The sequence below is a fragment of the Chiloscyllium punctatum genome, chromosome 8 (assembly GCF_047496795.1).
Source record: "Chiloscyllium punctatum isolate Juve2018m chromosome 8, sChiPun1.3, whole genome shotgun sequence".
In the NCBI taxonomy this organism is placed as follows: Eukaryota; Metazoa; Chordata; class Chondrichthyes; order Orectolobiformes; family Hemiscylliidae; genus Chiloscyllium; species Chiloscyllium punctatum.
The window spans coordinates 117,737,911-117,759,944 of NC_092746.1; the positions used below are offsets into that span (position 1 = coordinate 117,737,911).

The 22,034-nt window shown below is 46.3% G+C and overlaps 1 protein-coding gene and 1 long non-coding RNA gene across 5 annotated transcripts in view; one reads left to right on the top strand and one right to left on the bottom strand.

Annotated features, from left to right (window-relative positions):
- xylb (xylulokinase homolog (H. influenzae)) overlaps nt 1-10,772 on the bottom strand; it is a 305,547-nt gene extending 294,775 nt beyond the window's left edge. For all 4 annotated transcript variants that reach the window (XM_072576320.1, XM_072576323.1, XM_072576324.1 and 1 more), the window contains exons 1-2: nt 10,682-10,772; nt 1,926-2,008 (exon numbers count right to left, since the gene is read on the bottom strand). In XM_072576320.1, coding sequence (XP_072432421.1) covers nt 1,926-2,008; nt 10,682-10,744 — 146 coding nt within the window. In that variant the 5' untranslated portion in view covers nt 10,745-10,772. The remainder of the gene's footprint in view (nt 1-1,925; nt 2,009-10,681) is intronic.
- Nucleotides 10,773-11,120: 348 nt separating this feature from the next.
- Nucleotides 11,121-20,680, top strand: LOC140480269 (uncharacterized). Its single transcript, XR_011961242.1, has 2 exons — nt 11,121-11,447; nt 19,731-20,680. It is a non-coding gene; the product is annotated as an uncharacterized lncRNA (long non-coding RNA).
- The last annotated feature ends 1,354 nt before the right edge of the window (nt 20,681-22,034 follow it).

Here is a 22,034-nt window from a genome sequence, read left to right on the forward strand (position 1 = left end):
AAACACCTTCTATTCACGTGCTGTCTGTAAATGTGTTTTAAACAGGAGACTGCCTCTAAGATGAAATTTACTGTCCCAATTTTAAATATTTCTACACAATTTTACTAAATAAGACAACATCTATTCAAACTCAATCACTTTCCCAGTTCAAGAATCTTGTCTGAATTCCACAATATCTCTGTCCTTCCACCCTTGATCCTTGGATGTAAAAGCAAACATTTAAAAAAATTCAGTTGTTGTGGGATCATACTTTTCTTTCAATTCTTCCTAAACTACAAACATCAGACTGTCTGTTCTCAAACATCTCTTATCAGATTGTCTCTTACCAATATCTGCCACTGTGAGTTTGTACAGAATTTCCTACATTAAATTTACAGGATTATATGTTCTTTGACCTTGGGTTTATCTTCTCCTCAAAGATACCATTATCCTAACTTATGATCTCACTTTAATTTTGAACTCAACAAGCTAACTCGGAAAAAATCTTTTCCACCATATTATGCCAACATAAAATCTATCTTCTGCTACCTCTGGCCATGGGCTGTCGCAACAGGTACAAGGCGTAGGTATAAATTGTGAGGGGAAAGATTTAAAAGGGAACTGAGGGACAACTTTTTCACTGGTTGGTGCATAAATGGAATTGCCAGAGGAAATGGTACAGTAGGGTACAACTACAACATTTAAAAGACAGTTGGACAGTACATAAATAGGAAAGTTTCAGAAGGATATGGGTCAAATGGGTCGAGTTAAGTTTGAGAAACCTGGTCAGCAAGGACAAGCTGGATTGAAGGGTCTGTTTTCTATGTTGTATGACGTTATGACTCGATGACCTCATGTCTAGAATCAATCCAGTGAACCTCCTCTGAACTGCTTCAGAGTTCCAATGTAATTCCATCTGTCCTCAAGTAAGGAGATGGAAATTGTACACAATACACCAGGTGTGGTCTCACTAATGCCTTCTACATTCACAGCAACACTTCCCTACTTTTATACAGTAGTCCTTTGATATTAAATGACAAAATTCCTATGCTTCCTTATTATCTACTGTACCTGCATACTAGTTTTCTGCATTCATGCACAAAGACACCCAGATCCTTCTAAACTGAAGCATTCTGAAGTTTCTTTCCATTTGGATAATAAGTTGCCTTTCTATTCCGCCAACCACAGTGGAAACCTCACACTTGTCCAAGTTAAAGTTCTTCTGTCAAATTTTGGCCCATTCACCTAACCTATCCATATCCAATTGTCAATTTATTTCTTCATTGCAACTTACTTTTTCATCTATTTTAGTGTCATCTGCAAATTTAGTTATACTACTTTCACTAGGCCCAGGTAATGGCCTAGTGGCATTATCACTGAACTGTTAATCCAGAGACCGTGGTCATGCTCTGCGGACCCAGGTTTGAAGCCCGCCATAGCAGATAGTGGAATTTGACTTGAATACAAATCCAGATTAAATCTGGTCTAATGATGACCATCAATTCATTGCTAATTGTTGGAAAAACCCATCTGGTTCACGAACATCCTTTAGTGAAGGAAACTGCCTTCCTGACCTGGGCTGGCCTATCATATGCCTTCTGGAAATCTAAGAGTTGTACATCCATTGGTTTCCCTTCATCCACACATTACTGTACCTCTGTAAAGATCTCACTGATAGGTCAAACATGCTTTTCCTTTCACAAAATTATGTTGACTCTGCCTGAACTTATCTAAGTGTCTTGCTATAGCTTCTTTAATAATACCTTATTATATTTTTGCTATGACAGTATCTAATAAAATCTGTCCATACCAAAGCATTAGAACATATTTAACAATTCTACAGAATTATATTTGTCTGTCTATCTGTCAATCTCTGCTCCATATCCCTGCCCCTCCAGCCACCCCCATTATACAAACCACTCGTGCATGTTTAAAAGTTTTCTTACCCAAATTCTGGCAAATCCTCATCAAACCTTACACTGGTCTCATGGATCACATTCAGATTATCATCAATAGCCATGGCTTTCATCTGAAACAGAAGAATGCTGTTTGTGAGTGGAAATCTGCATTCAATACAACAGAATTGTCGATGACAAATAATATGTAACATCCCAAATGACTAAAATGAAAAACTCCCAGATTAAAATATATAAATGTATACATGGTGATGAGAATTGAATGCAATATTGAATTGACATTGAACAGGATTCTGGGTAATCCAAGATGGAGGACAGGAAAAATTTCTGGCTGTAAGAGCTGCTCCTTTTTTTGAGGTATTTTAGGCGTTGGAATTGATTTCCTCGAATTCCAGGGGCAGCAATTACTGTTTTATATGCTGTTGCATTGTTTTGGAACTTTGGAAAAAAAAATCAAAACAGCAGCAGTCTTAAAAGGGAGAACAGCAGACAAAGGAAGCACATGGTGAGGACAGTGCAGGAGAGAGAGAGAGAGAGAGAAAAAGAGAAAAAGAGAAAAAGAAAAAGAAAGAAAACCTGCACAGTTACCGCCTTTGAATTCGTGTATCGCTGGACATCGGAGTGCATCTGGGAAAATTAACAAACAGTGAAATTCACAACTAATCTTGGAGGAACTGTTGGGTGAAGTTCACAGCACAGAATCAGATAAGTTAATTGTTGTTTTAAGTCTGTCCAAGAGAAAGGCTGTATTAGTGACTACAGTGGGTTCTTTCTGGATTATATGTTTTTGGAGATAAGTCTCTTGATTAAACTTAAAATATAAGCCATAGCTATTAATTTAACCTGGGGCAGTGTTTGTAGAGGAATAAGATGGTGTTATTTTCTGGATCTGTAGATTGTGAAGGAGCAAACATGGCCTTTGCAGTGATATGTACGTCTTGTCAGATATGGGAGTTTAAAGAGAGTTTAAGGGTTACTGCAGAATATATCTGCCATAAATGCTGTTGGATGCAAATCATATCAGATCGAGTGGATTGGTTGGAGAGACAGATAGAAGCCATGAGGAATTTGCAACAGCAATAGTATGTGATGGATGGCAGTTATAAGAAGGGGGGAAAGTATCAGAGACAGTCACATAGATGGGTTAACTCCAGGAAGGTTAAGAGAGGTAGGCAGCTAGTGCAGGAGTCTTTTGTGGATATTCTAGGAGAGAGTGAGGACTGCAGATACTGGAGATCAGAGCTGAAAATGTGTTGCTGGAAAAGCGCAGCAGGTCAGTCAGCATCTAAGGAGCAGGAGAATCGAAGTTTCGGGCATGAATCCTTCTTTTCCTCATTCCTGAAGAAGGGCTCATGCCCGAAACGTCGATTCCCCTGCTCCTTGGATGCTGCCTGATCTGCTGCGCTTTTCCAGCAACACATTTTCAGCTCTTTTGTGGATATACCAATTTCAAACAGGTATGCTGTTTTGGAAAATGTAGGGGGTGATGGATTCTCAGGGGAACGTAGCACGAACAGTCAAGTTTCTGGTATTGAGACTGGCTCTAATGCAATGAGGGGTACATTGGCTTCCAAGAGATCAATTGTGTTAGGGGATTCTGTAGTCCAAGGTACAGACAGACGTTTCTGTGGCCAGCAGAGAAAAAGCAGAATGGTGTGTTGTTTCCCTGGTGCCAGGATCAAGGATGTCTCAGAGAGGGTGCAGAATGTTCTCATGGGGGAAAGGGGCCAGCAAGAGATCATTGTCTACATTGGAACCAACAACATAGGAAGGGAAAAGGTTGAGAGTCTGAAGGGAGATTACAGAGAGTTAGGCTGAAATTTAAAAAGGAGGTCCTCAAGGGTAGTAATATCTGGATTACTCCCAGCGCTACGAGATAGTGAGGGCAGGAATAGGAGGTTAGAGCAGATGAATGCATGGCTGAGTAGTTGGTGTATGGGAGAAGGATTCACATTTTTGGATCGTTGGAATCTCTTTTGGGGTAGAAGTGACCTGTACAAGAAGGATGGATTGCACCTAAATTGGAAGGGGACTAATATACTGGCAGGGAAATTTGCTAGAACTGCTTGGGAGGATTTAAACTAGTAAGGTGGGGGAGGGGGGGGGTGGGGCCCAGGGAGATAGTGAGGAAAGAGATTGATCTGAGATGGGTACAGCTGAAAACAGAAGTGAGTCAAACAGTCAGGGCAGGCAGGGACAAGGTAGGACTAATAAATTAAACTGTATTTATTTCAATGCAAGGAGCCTAACAGGGAAGGCAGATGAACTCAGGGCATGGTTAGGAACATGGGACTGGGATATCATAGCAATTACGGAAACATGGCTCATGGATGGGCAGAACTGGCAGCTAATGTTCCAGGTTACAAAAGCTACAGGAAGGATAGAAAGGGAGGCAAGAGAAGAGGGAGAGTGGTATTTTTGATAAGGGATAGCTTATGAAAAGCTGTGCTGAGGGAGGATATTCCCAGAAATACATCCAGGGAAGTTATTTGGGTGGAACTGAGAAATAAGACAGGGATGATCACCTTACTGGGATTGTATTATAGACCCCCTAATATTCAGAGGGAAATTGAGAAACCAACTTGTAAGGAGATCTCAGCTATCTCTAAGAATAATAGGGTAGTTATGGTAGGGGATTTTAACTTTCCAAACTTTGACTGGGACTGCCTTAGTGCTAAAGGTTTTGATGGAGGGGAATTTCTTAAGTGTGTACAAGACAATTGTCTGATTCAGTATGTGGATTTACTGACTAGAAAAGATGCAAAATTGACATACTCTTGGGAAATAAGGCAGGGCAGGTGACTGAGGTGTCAGTGGGAGAGCAGTTTGGGGCCAGCGAACATAATTCTATTCGTTTTAAAATAGTGAGGGAAAAGGATAGACCAGCTCTAAAAGTTGAACTTCTAAATTGGAGAAAGGCCAATTTTGACGGTATTAGGCAAGAACTTTCGAAAGCTGATTGGAGGAGGATGTTCGCAGGTAAAGGGATGGCTAGAAAATGGAAAACCTTCAGAAATGAGATAACAAGAATCCAGAGAAAGTATATTCCTGTCAGGGTGAAAGGGAAGGCTGGTAGGTACAGGGAATGCTGGATGACTAAAGAAATTGAGGGTTTGGTTAAAAAAAAGAAGGAAGCATATGTCAGGTCGAGTGAATCCTTAGAAGAGTATAAAGGAAGTAGGAATATACTTAAGAGGGAAATCAGGAGGGAACAATGGGGACATGAGATAGCTTTGGCAAATAGAATTAAGAAGAATCCAAAGGATTTTTACAAATATATTAAGGACAAAAGGGTAACTAGGGAGAGAATAGGACCCCTCAAAGATCAACAAGGTGGCCTTTGTGTGGAGCCACAGAAAATGGGGGAGATACTAAATGAATATTTTGCACCAGTATTTACTGTGGAAAAGGATATGGAAGATATAAACTGTAGGGAAATAGATGGTGACATCTTACAAATATCCAGATTACAGAGGAGGAAGTGCTGGATGTCTTGAAATGGTTAAAGGTGGATAAATCCCAAGAAACTGATCAGGTGTACCCGAGAACGCTGTGACAAGCTAGAGAAGTGATTGCTGGGCCTCTTGCTGAGATATTTGTACCATCGATAGTCACAGGTGAGGTGCCGGAAGACTGGAGGTTGGCAAACGTAGTGCCACTGTTTAAGAAGGGCGGTAAAGACAAGCCAGGGAACTATAGACTGGTGAGCTTGACCTCAGTGGTGGGCAAGCTGTTGGAGGGAATCCTGAGGGACAGGATGTACATATATTTGGAAAGGCAAGGACTGATTGGGGATAGTCAACATGGCTTTGTGCGTGGGAAATCATGTCTCACAAACTTGATTGAGTTTTTTGAAGAAGTAACAAAGAAGATTGATGAGGGCAGAGCAGCAGATGTGATCTCTATAGACTTCAATAACACGTTCAACAAGGATCCCCATGGGAGACTGATTAGCAAGGTTAGATCTCATGGAATACAGGGAGAACTAGCCATTTGGATACAGAACTGACTCAAAGGTAGAAGACAGAGAGTGCTGGTGGAGGAGTGTTTTTCAGACTGGAGGCCTATGACCAGTGGAGTGCCACAAGGATCGGTGCTGGGTCCTCTACTTTTTGTCATTTGCATAATTGATTTGGATGCGAGCATAAGAGGTACAGCTAGTAAGTTTGCAGGTGACACCAAAATTGGAGGTGTAATGGACAGCGAAGAGGGTTACCTCAGATTACAATAGGAACTTGACCAGATGGGCCAATGGGCTGAGAAGTGGCAGATGGAGTTTAATTCAGATAAATGTGAGGTGCTGGATTTTGGGAAAGCAAATCTTAGCAGGACTTATACACTTAATGGTAAGGTCCTAGGGAGTGTAGCTGAACAAAGAGACCTTGGAGTACAGGTTCACAGCTCCTTGAAAGTGGAGTCGCAGGTAGATAGGATAGTGAAGAAGGTGTTTGGTATGCTTCCTTTATTGGTCAGAGTATTGAGTACAGGAGTTGGGAGGTCATATTGCAGCTGTACAGGACATTGGTTAGGGCACTATTGGAATATTGCGTGCAATTCTGGTCTCGTTCCTATCAGAAAGATGTTGTGAAACCTGAAAGGGTTCAGAAAAGATTTACAAGGATGTTGCCAGGGTTGAAGGATTTGAGCTATAGGAAGAGGCTGAACAGGCTGGGGCTGTTTTCCCTAGAGCGTCGGAGGCTGAGGGGTGACCTTATAGAGGTTTACAAAATTATGAGGGGCATGAATAGGATAAATAGACAAAGTCTTTTCCCTTGGATCGGGGAGTCCAGAACTAGAGGGCATAGGTTTAGGGTGAGAGGGGAAAGATATAAACGAGACCTAAGGGGCAACGTTTTCATGCAGATGGTGGTACGTGTATGGAATGAGCTGCCAGAAAATGTAGTGGAGGCTGGTACAATTGCAACAGTTAAGAGGCATTTGGATGGGTATATGAATAGGAAGGGTTTGGAGGGATATGGCCTGGGTGCTGACAGGTTGGACTAGATTAGGTTGGGATATCTGGTCGCATGGTCAGGTTGGACCAAAAGGTCTGTTTCCATGCTATACATCTCTATGACACTCAGTATTTCATACAGTATTTTACATTAAGTGCTTTCTCAATCTTCCTGCCACACTCAGTGCTTTGTGCTGATAAACCATCTAGTGCTCTCTGCATTTGTAACCCCTTTAGAATTGCATCCTTTATTTCTTGGTCTTCTGGGAACAAAATATCATTGCATAATGCAATACAAAGGCTTACCACTGGCTCCATTCTAAACAGCCTGTGGTAAGTTACTTCAGAGAACCATCTACACAGGTGTGCCCATGAACCAGCAGGATTGTAGCATAATTTATCTGATGCAAAGCCTGGATCTCAATTCAAATAATGTTCGATCTCGATTTCCAGCATCTGCAGTTCATTCGGATTTTATTTTTCTCAATTTCAATAATGCTATTTAGAAATTGTTTTCCTTAAACAATTCTGCAACAAGTACTTTGAAGCAAGGCGACCACGGCTGTGGCTATTATAAGGACACTCAAAAGTTGCAGTTGAGGCATTTTTAGAGGTGGCATGGTAGCTCAGTGGTTAGCACTGCTGCCTCACAGTACTAGGGACCTGGGTTCAATTCCCACCTTGGGCAACTGTCTGCGTGGAGTTTGCACATTCTCCCTGTGCCTGTGTGGGTTCCCTCTGGGTGCTCTGGTTTCTGTCCAAAGATGTGCAGGTTAAGTGAATTTGCCATGTTAAATTGCCCATAGTGTTAGGTGCATCATTCAGAGGCAGTTGGGTTGGTGTGGACTTGTTGGGCCGAAGGGCCTGTTTCCACACTGTAAGGAGTCTAAAAAAAATGTTTTGACAACTTTGTACAGACACCACTTTTTTTTTTAATGATGCCATAGCACAAATACCACCATAATACTTGGGCAACAATGTGTTAGCTTTATCAAAATTTGCATCAAATGTCAAAGTTGTGGAAAAAGGGAATAAAATATTTTATGAGATTTAGCTTACAAAGACTCTGCCCGATAGCACGCTGGACTCAGTCCATTGCCAGTGATTGCATGTGACAGTTAGGATCAAAGTACAATGTCAAACTGAATTTCTATTAAAGTTTCAAAGAAAAGGTAGAGTTATGCTTTTGAGAGCCTAACAGTAAATAGCTGTCTTGACATTAAGAAAAAATTTCAATTAAGACTGGTTAGAAACATCAAGAAAAAAGTAAATAAACTGAAAGAGGTCTATGGTCAAACCTGATGTAGGCCAAGCATCCTTGCTAATAAAGTGCTGTCATAAAAGATAGGGTAAATTGATCCTTCAATAAAAATGATGTGATTGGGCGTAGTCAGCATGGATTTGCAAATGAAAAATTGAGTTTCACAAACTTGTTGGGGCTTTTGGTAATTTTACTAACTAAACTGATGAAAGAATTGATAGATGTAGTATATTTGGATTTCCAGAAAGCGTTTGATAAGTCCCCCACAGGGAGTGGAGTGGGCTGGTGAAGCCCAGAGCAGGACTCTGACGGCAGCATGGCATGGACTAGCGAAGCCCAGAGTGAGTCCCTGACTGTGGGGGAGTGGCTGGTATAGCCTGGAGTGGGACTGTGGCAGCAGCGGCATGGCATGCACTGGCATAGCTCGGGGTGGGACTGCAGCAGTGGAGAAGGAAAATTTGACATTTTTTAAGTTATTTCTTTACTTATTATTTTATTTTTAATTAATGAGAATGGTACAGATGCATGGTGACAGTATAAACTTTTCATTGTATTTTATATTGAATACACATGACTGGTCTCCTTCCTATCGGAAAGATGTTGTGAAACTTGAAAGGGTTCAGAAAAGATTTACAAGGATGTTACCAGGGTTGGAGGATCTGAGCTATAGGGAGAGGCTGAACAGGCTGGGGCTGTTTTCCCTGGAGCGTCGGAGGCTGAGGGATGACCTTATAGAGGTTTACAAAATTATGAGGGGCATGGATAGGATAAATAGACAAAGTCTTTTCACTGAGGTCAGGGAATCCAGAATTAGAGGGCATAGTTTAGGGTGAGAGGGGAAAGATATAAAAGAGTCCAAAGGGGCAATTTTTTCACACAGAGGGTAGTACGTGTATGGAATGAGCTGCCAGAGGATGTGGTGGAGGCTGGTACAATTGCAACATTTAAGAGGCATTTGGATGGGTATATGAATAGGAAGGGTTTGGAGGGATATGGGCCGGGTGCTGGCAGGTGGGACTAGATTGGGTTGGGATATCTGGTCGGCATGGACGGGTTGGGCCGAAGGGTCTGTTTCCATGTCGTACATCTCTATGACTCTATGACAATAAGTGACTCAGTTCAATTATATTTAGCTCTCACTACTTAACAGGATCATAAATCATCAGAAATTTGTCTGCTTTGTTGGTGATGGATAAGGATAATAAAAGAATGAATGAGTCACGATGGTTGCATTTGGGGATCAATTTGATGGCACTTGCCAAATAAAACCATTCAGCAGATATCTCAATCTAAGCACCTTACCCTCAAACATGCTTCTCACCATTCAAACAGCCTATCTCGAATGTCCAAAATCACCATAATCTCCATCCTAAACAGAAACACCACATCATTGCAAACCTCCACATTAAATCTCGAAGCATCTGAAAGCACAACCTGCTTCATCCTCAATTAAAACACTACCCCCTCCCCCAAATTAACTTCCATTCTCTGACCTGAAAACAAAAAATGCTGAAGATCACAGCTGGTCAGGCAGCATCCATGGAGAGAAAGCAAGCTAGTATCTTGAGTCGAGTTAACTCCTCATCAGAGCTGAAATGAAGTGTGGAAAAGGCAGGAAGGACAGCACAGTAGCATAATGATTCGCACTGCTGCCTCACAGTGCTAGGGAGCTAGGTTCAATTCCACCCTCAAGTGACTGTAGAGTTTTGTTTGGACCTTCTCCCTGTGTCTGTGTGGGTTTCCTCCCAGAGTCCAAAGATGTACATTTTAAGTGGATTGGCTATACTAAATTGCCCAACATGTCCAAGGACGTGTAGGTTAGGTGATATTGGCCATGTGAAATATAAGGTTACAGGGATAAGGCTGGGATGGGGGTGAGTGAGTCTGGAGGGGTTTTCCACATTGCTGAGACTCTATGTTGGACTTGAAACGTTAGCTTGCTCCTTCTCCATAGACGCTGCCTGACCCTCTGTGATCGCCAGCAGTTTATTTTTGTTATTCAGTACAGATTCCAGCACCTGCAGTGGGTGATGTGGTGGCACAGTGGTTAGCACTGCTGTCTCACAGTGCCAGAGACCTGGGTTCAATTCCTGCCTCAGGTGACTCTCTGTGCAGAGTTTGCACATTCTCCCCGTGTCTGTGTGGGTTTCCTCCCACAGTCACAAAGGTGTGCAGGTTAGGTGAATTGGGAGAAAGTGAGGACTGCAGATGCTGGAGGCCAGAGTTGAAAAATGTTGTACTGGGAAAAACGCAGCATCCGAGGAGCAGGAGAATCAACGTTTTGGGCATCAGGAATCAGGTTAGGTGAATTGGCCATGTTAAATTGCCCATAGTGTAGGTGTAGGGGAATAAGGTCTGGGTGGTTGTGGGTTGGTATGGACTTGTTGGGCCGAAGGGCCTGTTTCCACACTGTAAGTAATCTAAACCTGCTGTAATTAGCTCCTTTTCCATTCCCTGACCACTGCCTCGGGATGAAGCCTGAAGAACGTGCGATGGGCTTCCCCCGCTAACTGAAGCAATAAGCGGGGAGACGCTCCGAGGGTCCCCGCCTCCACTCGGAACATCGCTCACCTGTTGGGTGCTCAAATCGATGCCCAGGTAACAGCCGGCGGTGGTACTGGTCGGAGCGGCCATCTCCGTGGGGAACGGGGGCGGGACTAGAGATGATCTGTCAGTCGGGTGGGCGGATCCAGCGCCAAAGTGGGCGGGGCCGTGTTATTTAATATGAAGGGAGAGGGCAGGAGCCGCCGCGGTAAGAAGGCGGGGCTCAGGACGAGCGGGCGGTTTGTGGATCGAGGAGTGGGCGGGGTCAGAGCGGTAATTGGGCGGGGCTAAGGACGAGCGGGCGGTTTGTGGATCGGGGAGTGGGCGGGGTCAGAGCAGTAATTGGGCGGGGCTAAGGACGAGCGCGGTTTGTGGATCGGGGAGTGGGAGGGGTCAGAGCGGTAATTGGGCGGGGCTAAGGGTTTCCCTACGGGGAGGGCTGTGACAGGCTGAAAGTAGGCGGGAGTGCCATGGGAAGGGCAGAGCCAAGAGCTTGAGGATGAGCGCGTGGGAGCGACCTCTCGCGCCAGCGGCGGTTAGAAGCAACGGTCCTCACAGCGCGCGCTCTTTAAAGTGGCGGCCTGGTTAGTGTTTCAGCTTCTCTCCACCGCTATCAGACTTTCGGCGATAACCTGTAAGAATAGCTCTAAATTAAATTTAAAAACTAGCCTCCAGTGTCCAGCCTATCTTCTTCGAACAGCCAGGTGACTTGAGATTATCGAAATCTGAAGTGAAAACTGAACGCTCTTTTGGGATATAGTGTCACTTCTGCGACAAAAATTGCTTATGCAAGGTAAATGAACTCAAAGCAGTGTATAATTGTTTCAGCCAAGAGCTGAGTTAGCAAGAATGAAAACTATGTGAAGGAAGTATGTAATTGTTTTTGTATTAGCTAAACTGTGCATACGAGAATGAAATGTGCTTGTAAACAATGGTAGATGTTACAGACAAATAGATAAGGTGCTGTGAGGGGAGGGGGTGTAGGTTAAGCTAGATATGCCTGTACAAACAGTTACAAGCATCTGTTTCCTGGTTCTGCAAAAACAAACAAAAAGGACCACCATTAAGCCGTCATAAAGCTGGGAGTGAAGAAGCATAAATAACAATAAGACCACAGAGGGAGGTGGTCAAACCTTGTGAGGCCAGAGATAAACATTTTGTCACTGATAAAGTCCAAAGAGTTCAGAGATGATCAGCTGGGTTTAAATTAGAAACAGATGTAAACAGGGGAGGAGCAATGGGAGGAGGGAAGAGAAACTAAATACATAAATATTGTGTACTTGTTAAATTCTGTGTGTGTGTCCCTGCCTTGCGGACAGTGGACACAACACCTCTCTTGCAATAGAGTAGTCAACAATACTACTGATTCAGATCTTGTCTCGGACTGAAATTATTGAAGTGAGTGAGCTCAGTTTCTTGCAGTTCTAGTAGTTATTTACAGTGCAGAAGGGCGTTTGCAACCTACTGAGGTGATAGAGGCTGTCTTTGGGGAAAATCAAGTTCTCCTACTTTGTCACCGTTCTCTTCACTTTTAATTGCACTTTTGGGAGGTCAACTGCAAGAGGAACAGTTACAGTAAATGGCAGTACCCTGTGGAGCTTTGACAAACAAAGAGGATCTTGGGTGCAAGTGCAGACTTCACCGAAAGTGGCAACACAGGTGGATAAGTCGGTAAAGAAGGCATATGGCATGCTTGCCTTCATTGTTGAGGTGCATTGAGTATAATAGTTGGAAAGCCATGTTGCAGCTGTATAAAAGATTACAGCAAATATGACAATTAATATGTGCAGGAGAAAGTGAGGACTGCAGATGCTGGAGATCAGAGTTGAGAGTGTAGTGCTGGAAAAGCACAGCAGATCAGGCAGCGTCTGAGGAGCAGGAGAGTCGCTGTTTCGGGCATAATTGATGAAGGGCTTATGCCCAAAATGTCGATTCTCCTTTATTATGTGCAGTTCTGGTCATCACGTGATAGGCAGGGTATGGAGTCTTTGAAAAGGATGCAAAAGAGGTTTTCCAGAATGTTGCCTCGATTGGAATATATTCACTACAAGGAGAGCTTGGACCAACTTTGGTTGTTCTCAGTAATGTGCCAGAGGCTGAAGGGCAACCTGATAGAAGTAAATAAAATTATGAGAGACATAGACAAGGTGAATAGTCATGAGTCTTTTTTTCCCAGAGTGAAAATGTCAGATACTGGAAGGTATAGGTTAAAAGTGAGGGGGGGGGGCAGTTTAATGGAGATGTGCAAGGCACGTTTTTTTTAATGCGAAGGGTAGTAGATATCTAGCAGAAGCAAATATAATAGCAGTGTTTAAGAAGCATTTAAACAGATGTGAACAGGCAAGGAATAGAGGGATTCTGGATTAGTGCTGCTGGAAGAGCACAGCAGTTCAGGCAGCATCCGAGGAGCTTCGAAATCAACATTTCGGGCAAAAGCCCTTCATCAGGAATAAAGGCAGTGAGCCTGAAGCGTGGAGAGATAAGCTAGAGGGTGGGGGTGGGGAGAAAGTAGCATAGAGTACAATGAGTGAGTGGGGGAGGGGATGATGGTGATAGGTCAGGGAGGAGAGGGTGGAGTGGATAGGTGGAAAAGAAGATAGGCAAGTAGGACAAGTCCGGACAAGTCATGGGGACAGTGCTGAGCTGGAAGTTTGGAACTAGGGTGAGGTGGGGGGGAAGGGGAAATGAGGAAACTGTTGAAGTCCACATTGATGCCCTGGGGTTGAAGTGTTCCGAGGCGGAAGCTGAGGCGTTCTTCCTCCAGGCGTCTGGTGGTGGGGGAGCAGCAGTGAAGGAGGCCCAGGACCTCCATGTCCTCGGCAGAGTGGGAGGGGGGAGTTGAAATGTTGGGCCACGGGGCGGTGTGGTTGATTGGTGCGGGTGTCCCGGAGATGTTCCCTAAAGCGCTCTGCTAGGAGGCGCCCAGTCTCCCCCATGTAGAGGAGAGCGCATCGGGAGCAACAGATACAATAAATGATATTAGTGGATGTGCAAGTAAAACTTTGATGGATGTGGAAGGCTCCTTTAGGGCTGAAAATGTGTTGCTGGAAAAGCGCAGCAGTTCCGGCAGCATCCAAGGAACACAGAGAATCGACGTTTCGGGCGTAAGCCCTTCTTCAGGAATGAGGAAAGTGTGTCCAGCAAGCTAAGATAAAAGGTAGGGAGGAGGGACTTGGGGGAGGGGTGTTGGAAATGCGATAGGTGGAAGGAGGTCAAGGTGAGCATGATAGGCTTTAGTGGGGTGGGGTGGAGATGTCAGGAAGAAGATTGCAGGTTAGGAAGGCGGTGCTGAGTCCAAACCAAAGGAGTAGCCATGGGCCCCAGCTATGCCAGCCTCTTCGTAGGATATATGGAAGAGTCCATCTTCTGCAGCTACACTGGCACCACCCCCCAACTTTTCCTCCGCTACATCCATGACTGTATCGGCGCTGCCTCGTGCTCCCACAAGGAGGTTGAACAGTTCATCCACTTTACCAACACTTTACCCCAACCTCAAATTCACCTGGATCGTCTCAGACTCCTCCCTCCCCTTCCTAGACGTTTCCATTTCTATCTCAGGCGACCGAATCAACACTGACATTTACTATAAACCGACCGACTCCCACAGGAACCTAGACTACACCTCCTCCCACCCTGCCCCCTGTAAAAACGCCATCCCATATTCCCAATTCCTTCGTCTCCGCCGCATCTGCTCCCAGGAGGACCAGTTCCAAAACCGTACAACCCAGATGGCCTCCTTCAAAGACCGCAATTTCCTCCCAGACGTGGTCGATGATGCCCTCCACCGCATCTCTTCCACTTCCCGCTCCTCTGCCCTTGAGTCCCGCCCCTCCAACCGCCACCAGGACAGAACCCCACTGGTCCTCACCTACCACCCCACCAACCTCCATGTACAGCGTATCATCCGCTGTCATTTCCGCAACCTCCAAACGGACCCCACCACCAGGGATAAATTTCCCTCCCCTCCCCGATCAGCGTTCTGAAAAGACCACTCCCTCCGTGATGCCCTCCATGATGTCAGGTCCACACCCCCCACCAACCCAACCTCCACTCCCGGCACCTTCCCCTGCAACCGCAAGAAATACAAAACTTGCGCCCACACCTCCCCCCTTACTTCCCTCCAAGGCCCCAAGGGAGACTTCCATATCCGCCACAAATTCACCTGCACCTCCACACACATCATCTATTCCATCCGCTGCACACGATGTGGCCTCCTCTATATTGGGGAGACAGGCCGCCTACTTGCGGAACATTCCAGAGAACACCTCTGGGACACCTGGACCAACCAACCCAACCACCCCGTGGCTCAACACTTCAACTACCCCTCCCACTCCACCAAGGACATGCAGGTCCTAGGACTCCTCCATCGCCAGACCATAGCAACACGACGGTTGGAGGAAGAGCGCCTCATCTTCCGCCTAGGAAACTTCCAACCACAAGGGATGAACTCAGATTTCTCCAGTTTCCTCATTTCTCCTCCCCCCACCTTGTCTCAGTCAAATCCCTCGAACTCAGCACCGCCTTCCTAAACTGCAATCTTCTTCCTGACCTCTCTGCCCCCACCCCACTCCAGCCTATCAGCCTCACCTTGACCTCCTTCCACCTATCGCATTTCCAGCGCCCCTCCCCCGTCCTTTTATCTTAGCCTGCTGGACACACTTTCCTCATTCCTGAAGAAGGGCTTATGCCCGAAACGTCAATTCTCCTGTTCCTTGGATGCTGCCTGACCTGCTGCGCTTTTCCAGCAACACATTTTCAGCTCTGATGACCAGCATCTGCAGTCCTCACTTTCTCCTTGAAGGCTCCTTTAGGGCCTTGAATAGAGGTGAGGGAGGAGGTGTGGGCGCAGGTTTTACAGTTCCTGCGGTGTCAGGGGAAAGTGCCAGGACGGGAGGGTGGGTAGTAGGGGGGCGTGGACCTGACCAGGTAGTCATGGAGGGAACGGTCTTTGCGGAAGGTGGAAAGGGGTGGGGAGGGAAATATATTTCTGGTGGTGGGGTCTGTTTGGAGGTGGTGGAAATGTCGGCGGATGATTTGGTTTATGCGAAGGTTGGTAGGGTGGAAGGTGAGCACCAGGGGAGTTCTGTCCTTGTTACGGTTGGAGGGGTGGGGTCTGAGGGCGGAGGTGCGGGATGTAGACGAGATGTGTTGGAGGGCATCTTTAACCACGTGAGAAGGGAAATTGTGGTCTCTGAAGAAGGAGGCCATCTGGTGTATTCTGTGGTGGAACTGGTCCTCCTGGGAGCAGATCCGGAGGCGGAGAAATTGGGAATGCGGGATGGCATTTTTGCAAGGGATAGGGTGGGAAGAGGTGTAATCCAGGTAGCTGTGGGAGTCGGTGGGTTTATAAAAGATGTCAGTGTCAAGTTGGTCGTCATTAATGGAGATGGAGAGGTCCAGGAAGGGGAGGGAGGTGTCAGAGATAGTCCAGGTAAATTTAAGGTCAGGGTGGAATGTGTTGGTGAAGTTGATGAATTGCTCAATCTCCTCGCAGGAGGAGCACAAGGTGGCGCCAATGCAGTCATCAATGTAGCGGAGGAAGAGGTGGGGAGTGGTGCCGGTGTAATTACAGAAGATCAACTGCTGTACGTAGCCAACAAAGAGACGTCTGGGGCCCATACGTGTGCCCTTGGCTATCCCTTTGGTCTGGAGGAAGTGGGAGGATTCAAAGGAGAAATTGTTAAGGGTGAGGACCAGTTCAGCCAAATGAATGAGAGTGTCGGTGGAAGGGTACTGTTGGGGACGTCTGGAGACGAAAAAACGGAGGGCTTGGAGGCCCTGGTCATGGCGGCTCGAGGTGTAGAGGGATTGGATATCCATGGTGAAGATGAGGCATTGGGGGCCCCACTTTTTAGAACCCTGAGGGAACACTACCCCTGCTCATGACTCCACCCCCATTCCCCCCACCACCACAACCACTCCAGTTACAGGTTCCGCCCCCACTCCCAGCTCTACACCCACACCAGATCCCAGCTCCCAGCCCTGCCGTGTTTTAACCATCCCCCCCAGACCTCCCCCTCACTGAGGACGAAGGATCAGTCTTCATCAAAGGACTCACCTTCATCCCCCTCCGTCCATGCATCAATGAATTTAATACGCGCCGTGACGTCAAACAATTCTTCCGTCGCCTCTACCTCTGAGCTTACTTTCACAATTCAGACTCCCGCCCACCTTCCGAGGACCCCTTCGCCCACCTCCAACACACTGCAACCACCTGGACACCCCACGCTGGCCTATTACCTGCCCTCGACCTCTTCATTTCCAACTGCCGCCGGGACATTAACCGCCTCAACATGTCTACCCCCCTCCCCCACTCACAACGCGCAGCCCTCCAGTCCCTCTGCTCCAATCCCAACATCACCATCAAGCCAGTGGATAATGGGGGCGCAGTGGTAGTCTGGCACACTGACCTCTACACCGCTGAAGCCAAACAACAACTCGAGGACAGCTCTTCCAACTGCCCCCTCGACCATGACCCCACCCCCCATCACCAAACCGTCATCTCCCAGACCATACAGAATCTCATCACCTCAGGAGATCACCCACTCACAGCTTCCAACCTCATAGTCCGGGAACCCTACACTGCCCGGTTCTACCTCCTTCCCAAGATCCACAAGCCTGACCACCCCGGCCGACCCATTGTCTCAGCATGATCCTGCCCCACTGAACTCATCTCTACCTACCTCGACACTGTCCTATCCCCCCAGTCCAGAAACTTCCCACATACGTTCGAGACACCACCCACGCCCTCCACCTCCTCCAAGACTTCCGTTTCCCCGGCCCCCAATGCCTCATCTTCACCATGGCTATCCAATCCCTCTACACCTCCATCTGCCATGACCAGGGCCTCCAAGCCCTCCGTTTTTTCTTCTCCAGGCTTCCCCAACAGTACCCTTCCACCGACACTCTCATTCGTTTGGCCGAACTGGTCCTCACCCTTAACAATTTCTCCTTGGAATCCTCCCACTTCCTCCAGACCAAAGGGGTAGCCATGGGCACACGTGTGGGCCCCAGCTATGCCTGTCACTTTGTTGGCTACGTACAGCAGTTGATCTTCCGTAATTACACCGGCACCACTCCCCACCTCTTCCTCCGCTACATTGATGACTGCTTTGGCGCCACCTCGTGCTCCTCCCACGAGGAGGTTGAGCAATTCATCAACTTCACCAACACATTCCACCCGGACCTTAAATTTACCTGGACCATCTCTGACACCTCCCTCCCCTTCCTGGACGTCTCCATCTCCATTAATGACGACCAACTTGACACTGACATTTTTTACAAACCCACCGACTCCCACAGCTACCTGGATTACACCTCTTCCCACCCTACCTCTTGCAAAAATGCCATCCCGTATTCCCAATTTCTCCGCCTCTGCAGGATCTGCTCCCAGGAGGACCAGTTCCACCACAGAACACACCAGATGGCCTCCTTCTTTAGAGACCGCAATTTCCCTTCCCACGTGGTTAAAGATGCCCTCCAACACATCTCGTCTACATCCCGTACCTCCGCCCTCAGACCCCACCCCTCTAACCGTAACAAGGACAGAACTCCCCTGGTGCTCACCTTCCACCCTACCAACCTTCGCATAAACCAAATTATCCACCGACATTTCCGCCACCTCCAAACAGACCCCACCACCAGGAATATATTTCCCTCCCCACCCCTTTCCGCCTTCCGCAAAGACCGTTCCCTCCATGACTACCTGGTCAGGTCCACGCCCCCCCGTACAACCACCCTCCCATCCTGGCATTTTCCCCTGCCACCGCAGGAACAGTAAAACCTGCGCCCACACCTCCTCCCTCACATCTATCCAAGGCCCTAAAGGAGCCTTCCACATCCATCAAAGTTTTACTTGCACATCCACTAATATCATTTATTGTATTCGTTGCTCCCGATGCGGTCTCCTCTACATTGGGGAGACTGGGCGCCTCCTAGCAGAGCGCTTTAGGGAACATCTCCGGGACACCCGCACCAATCAACCACACCGCCCCGTGGCCCAACATTTCAACTCCCCTCCCACTCTGCCAAGGACATGGAGGTACTGGGCCTCCTTCACCGCCGCTCCCTCACCACCAGACGCCTGGTGGAAGAACGGCTCATCATCCGCCTCGGAACACTTCAACCCCAGGGCATCAATGTGGACTTCAACAGTTTCCTCATTTCCCCTTCCCCCCCCCCCCCCCCCCTCACCCTAGTTCCAAACTTCCAGCTCAGCACTGTCCCCATGACTTGTCCGGACTTGTCCTGCCTGACTATCTCCTTTTCCACCTATCCACTCCATCCTCTCCTCCCTGACCTATCACCTTCATCCCCTCCCCCACTCACCCATTGTACTCTATGCTACTTTCTCTCCACCCCCACCCTCCTCTAGCTTATCTCTCCACGCTTCAGGCTCATTGCCTTTATTCCTGATGAAGAGCTTTTGCCCAAAACGTCGATTTCGAAGCTCCTTGGATGCTGCCTGAACTGCTATGCTCTTCCAGCACCACTAATCCAGAATCTGGTTTCCAGCATCTGCAGTCATTGTTTTTACTAAGGAATAGAGGGATATGGACCAGTGCAGGCAGATGAGATTAGTTTAGAATGGCACCAATAATGGAATTAAAAATCACACAACACCAGGTTATCGTCCAACAGGTTTAATTGGAAGCACACTAGCTTTCGGAGCGACGCTCCTTCATCATGTGGTAGCGGAGGGCTCAATCCTAACACAGAATTTTGCAAAAATTTGCAGTGTGTTGTTACTGAAATTATACATTGAAAAATTGATTGTTTGTTAAGCCTTTCATCTGTTAGAATACAGTGATAGTTTCACTTCTTTCATGTGAAAATCATAAAACCTTTTTTTAAAAAGTTGCATTCTCGGGTTAGCTGTTAACAATGGTGATAGCTAGACAATATATTGAAGGTGTTGGCCCCCTGTATTCTCTGTCTATGCCATGATGTTTAACTCCATACAACCCTGTCACGGTAGACGCTGCAAGACATGTCAGAGTGTGGACATAGATACCACCATTACGTGTGGGGACACCTCATGTGACTCAGCCAATGTTGTCTATCTTATACGTTGCAGGCAAGGATTCCTGGAGGCATGGTACTTTGGGGAAGCCGAGCAAAGGCTACAACAACGGATGAATGGGCACTGCACAACAATCAACACTTCAATGGTCCAGGACATTCAGCCTCAGACCTTCGGGTGACCATCCTCCAAGGTGGACTTTGGGACAGGCAGCAGAGAAAAGTGGCCGAACAGAGGCTGATAGCTAAGTTCGGTACCCGTAGGGAGGGCCTCAACTGGGACCTTGGGTTCATGTCACATTACAGGTGACCACAATTGCACTACACACACACAAACACACACACACAGGCACTCCTATACACAAGACGCACACACAGAGACACACACACTCCCACACTCACACGTGCACCCTCTCACAGACTTAAGACACTCTGCACTCACTACACACACACACATACATTTCTCACACTCACAACCCCCAACCAGACAGACACACGCACACACACAGACAAAGACCCACATGCACACATATTTTGTGGGGTGAATTTGGACTTGCAGGGTTACATTGTACTTTGCTCAAAAACTGTATGCATTCATGTAGAACTCTGAGCTCAAAAACTGCATGAATTTATGTAAAACTCCGTTATCTCACTTTTTAGATTAGAATCAATCTAAACATCATGGCGTAGACAGAGAACACAGGGGGCCAACACCTTCAACATATTGTCTAGCTATCACCATTGTTAACAGCTAATCCAAGAATGCAACATTTTTTTAAAAAAAGGTTTGTGATTTACACATGAAAGGAGTGAAACTATCACTGTATTCTAACAGATGAAAGGCTTAACAGACAATCCATTTTTCATTGTATAATTTCAGTTACATTACACTGTAAATTTTTGCTATAAATTCTGTGCGTTAGGATTGAGCCCTCTACCATCACTTGATGAAGGAGTGTCGCTCCGAAAGCTAGTGTGCTTCCAATTAAACCTGTTGGACTATAACCTGGAGTTGTGTGATTTTTAACTTGGTACACCCCAGTCCAACACCGGCATCTCCAAATCATCAATAACGGATGTTGTGCTGAAGGGCCTGTTTCTATACTGTACTGTTCTATTTTCTTTCAAAATCATGTATTGTCTCTGCATCTTTCAGGTTAAATGGTGCAGGAATAAACCTGGCTTCCACTTACACTGTGATATAAATTCAAAGTGTCTTATAAAAATAAGGAAAGAAAATATAACTGACACTGGTTAAACATTTCTGCATGTTCTGTTCCAATTATTCCCACTCTGCCAGAAAGCTACATTTGATAGAAGATGTCACAGGTGACCATCTAATGTAGGTATAGGTCTGGGTCTATCTTAATAAAGGGTGAAAAGAGTTAATACTTGTTGTTTATACTCTTCTTCAAAACAATGGTCCACTGAGTCACAAAACTCTGCCCACAAATTACCACTCCATTGCTTTGTCATCGTTTATCCCTCCATTCAAGAACGAAGTCCACTCAGTCACATATTTCTGCTGTGGGTCTTCATGTGACAGAGCAGGCTGATTCTTGACCTTTGATGAAGGGCTTTTGCCCGAAACGTCGATTTCGCTGCTCATTGGATGCTGCCTGAGCTGCTGTGCTCTTCCAGCACCACTAATCCAGTATTTGGTTTTCAGCATCTGCAGTCATTGTTTTTACCCTTGATTCTTGACCTGCAGATTGTTGAACACACAGTGCTTGACTTTCCACAATTTAGTTGAATCCAGAGTGCAAGATGTGCATCATACTCTTTCTGCCATTGCTCTGCTATATCATTAAGATTTTTGAGCTCAAATGATAATGAGTGTTGATACACAGTTAAACAATTGGAAGCAAGCTCTTCCCAGTCATTAATGTCAATATTACTGCACTTCAAGGAAAACCCAGGATTGTCTTAGATTTTCTGTGCTAATCTCTGTTCAGCAGCCTTCCTATTGAATTAAGATAAAGCAGCAAAGGCATTACTGTTGAAAATTCTCTAGCTTTTCTTCATATTGTGGATTCATTGTCCCAGTCTCACTGCATTGCTGTAAGTTTGTAGAAGGCTGTTCTGGTGTTGTGATCATCTTGTTAATTGTGGCCTTTTGGTAGACTTGCCTCCCAAAATATGAGATATTTGTATCATTGATAGTCACAGGTGAGGTGCTGGAAGACTGGAGGTTGGCAAACATAGTGCCACTGTTTAAGAAGGGTGGTAAAGACAAGCCAGGGAACTATAGACCAGTGAGCCTGACCTCCGTGGTGGGCAAGTTGTTGGAGGGAATCCTGAGGGACAGGATGTGCATGTATTTGGAAAGGCAAGGACTGATTAGGGATAGTCAACATGG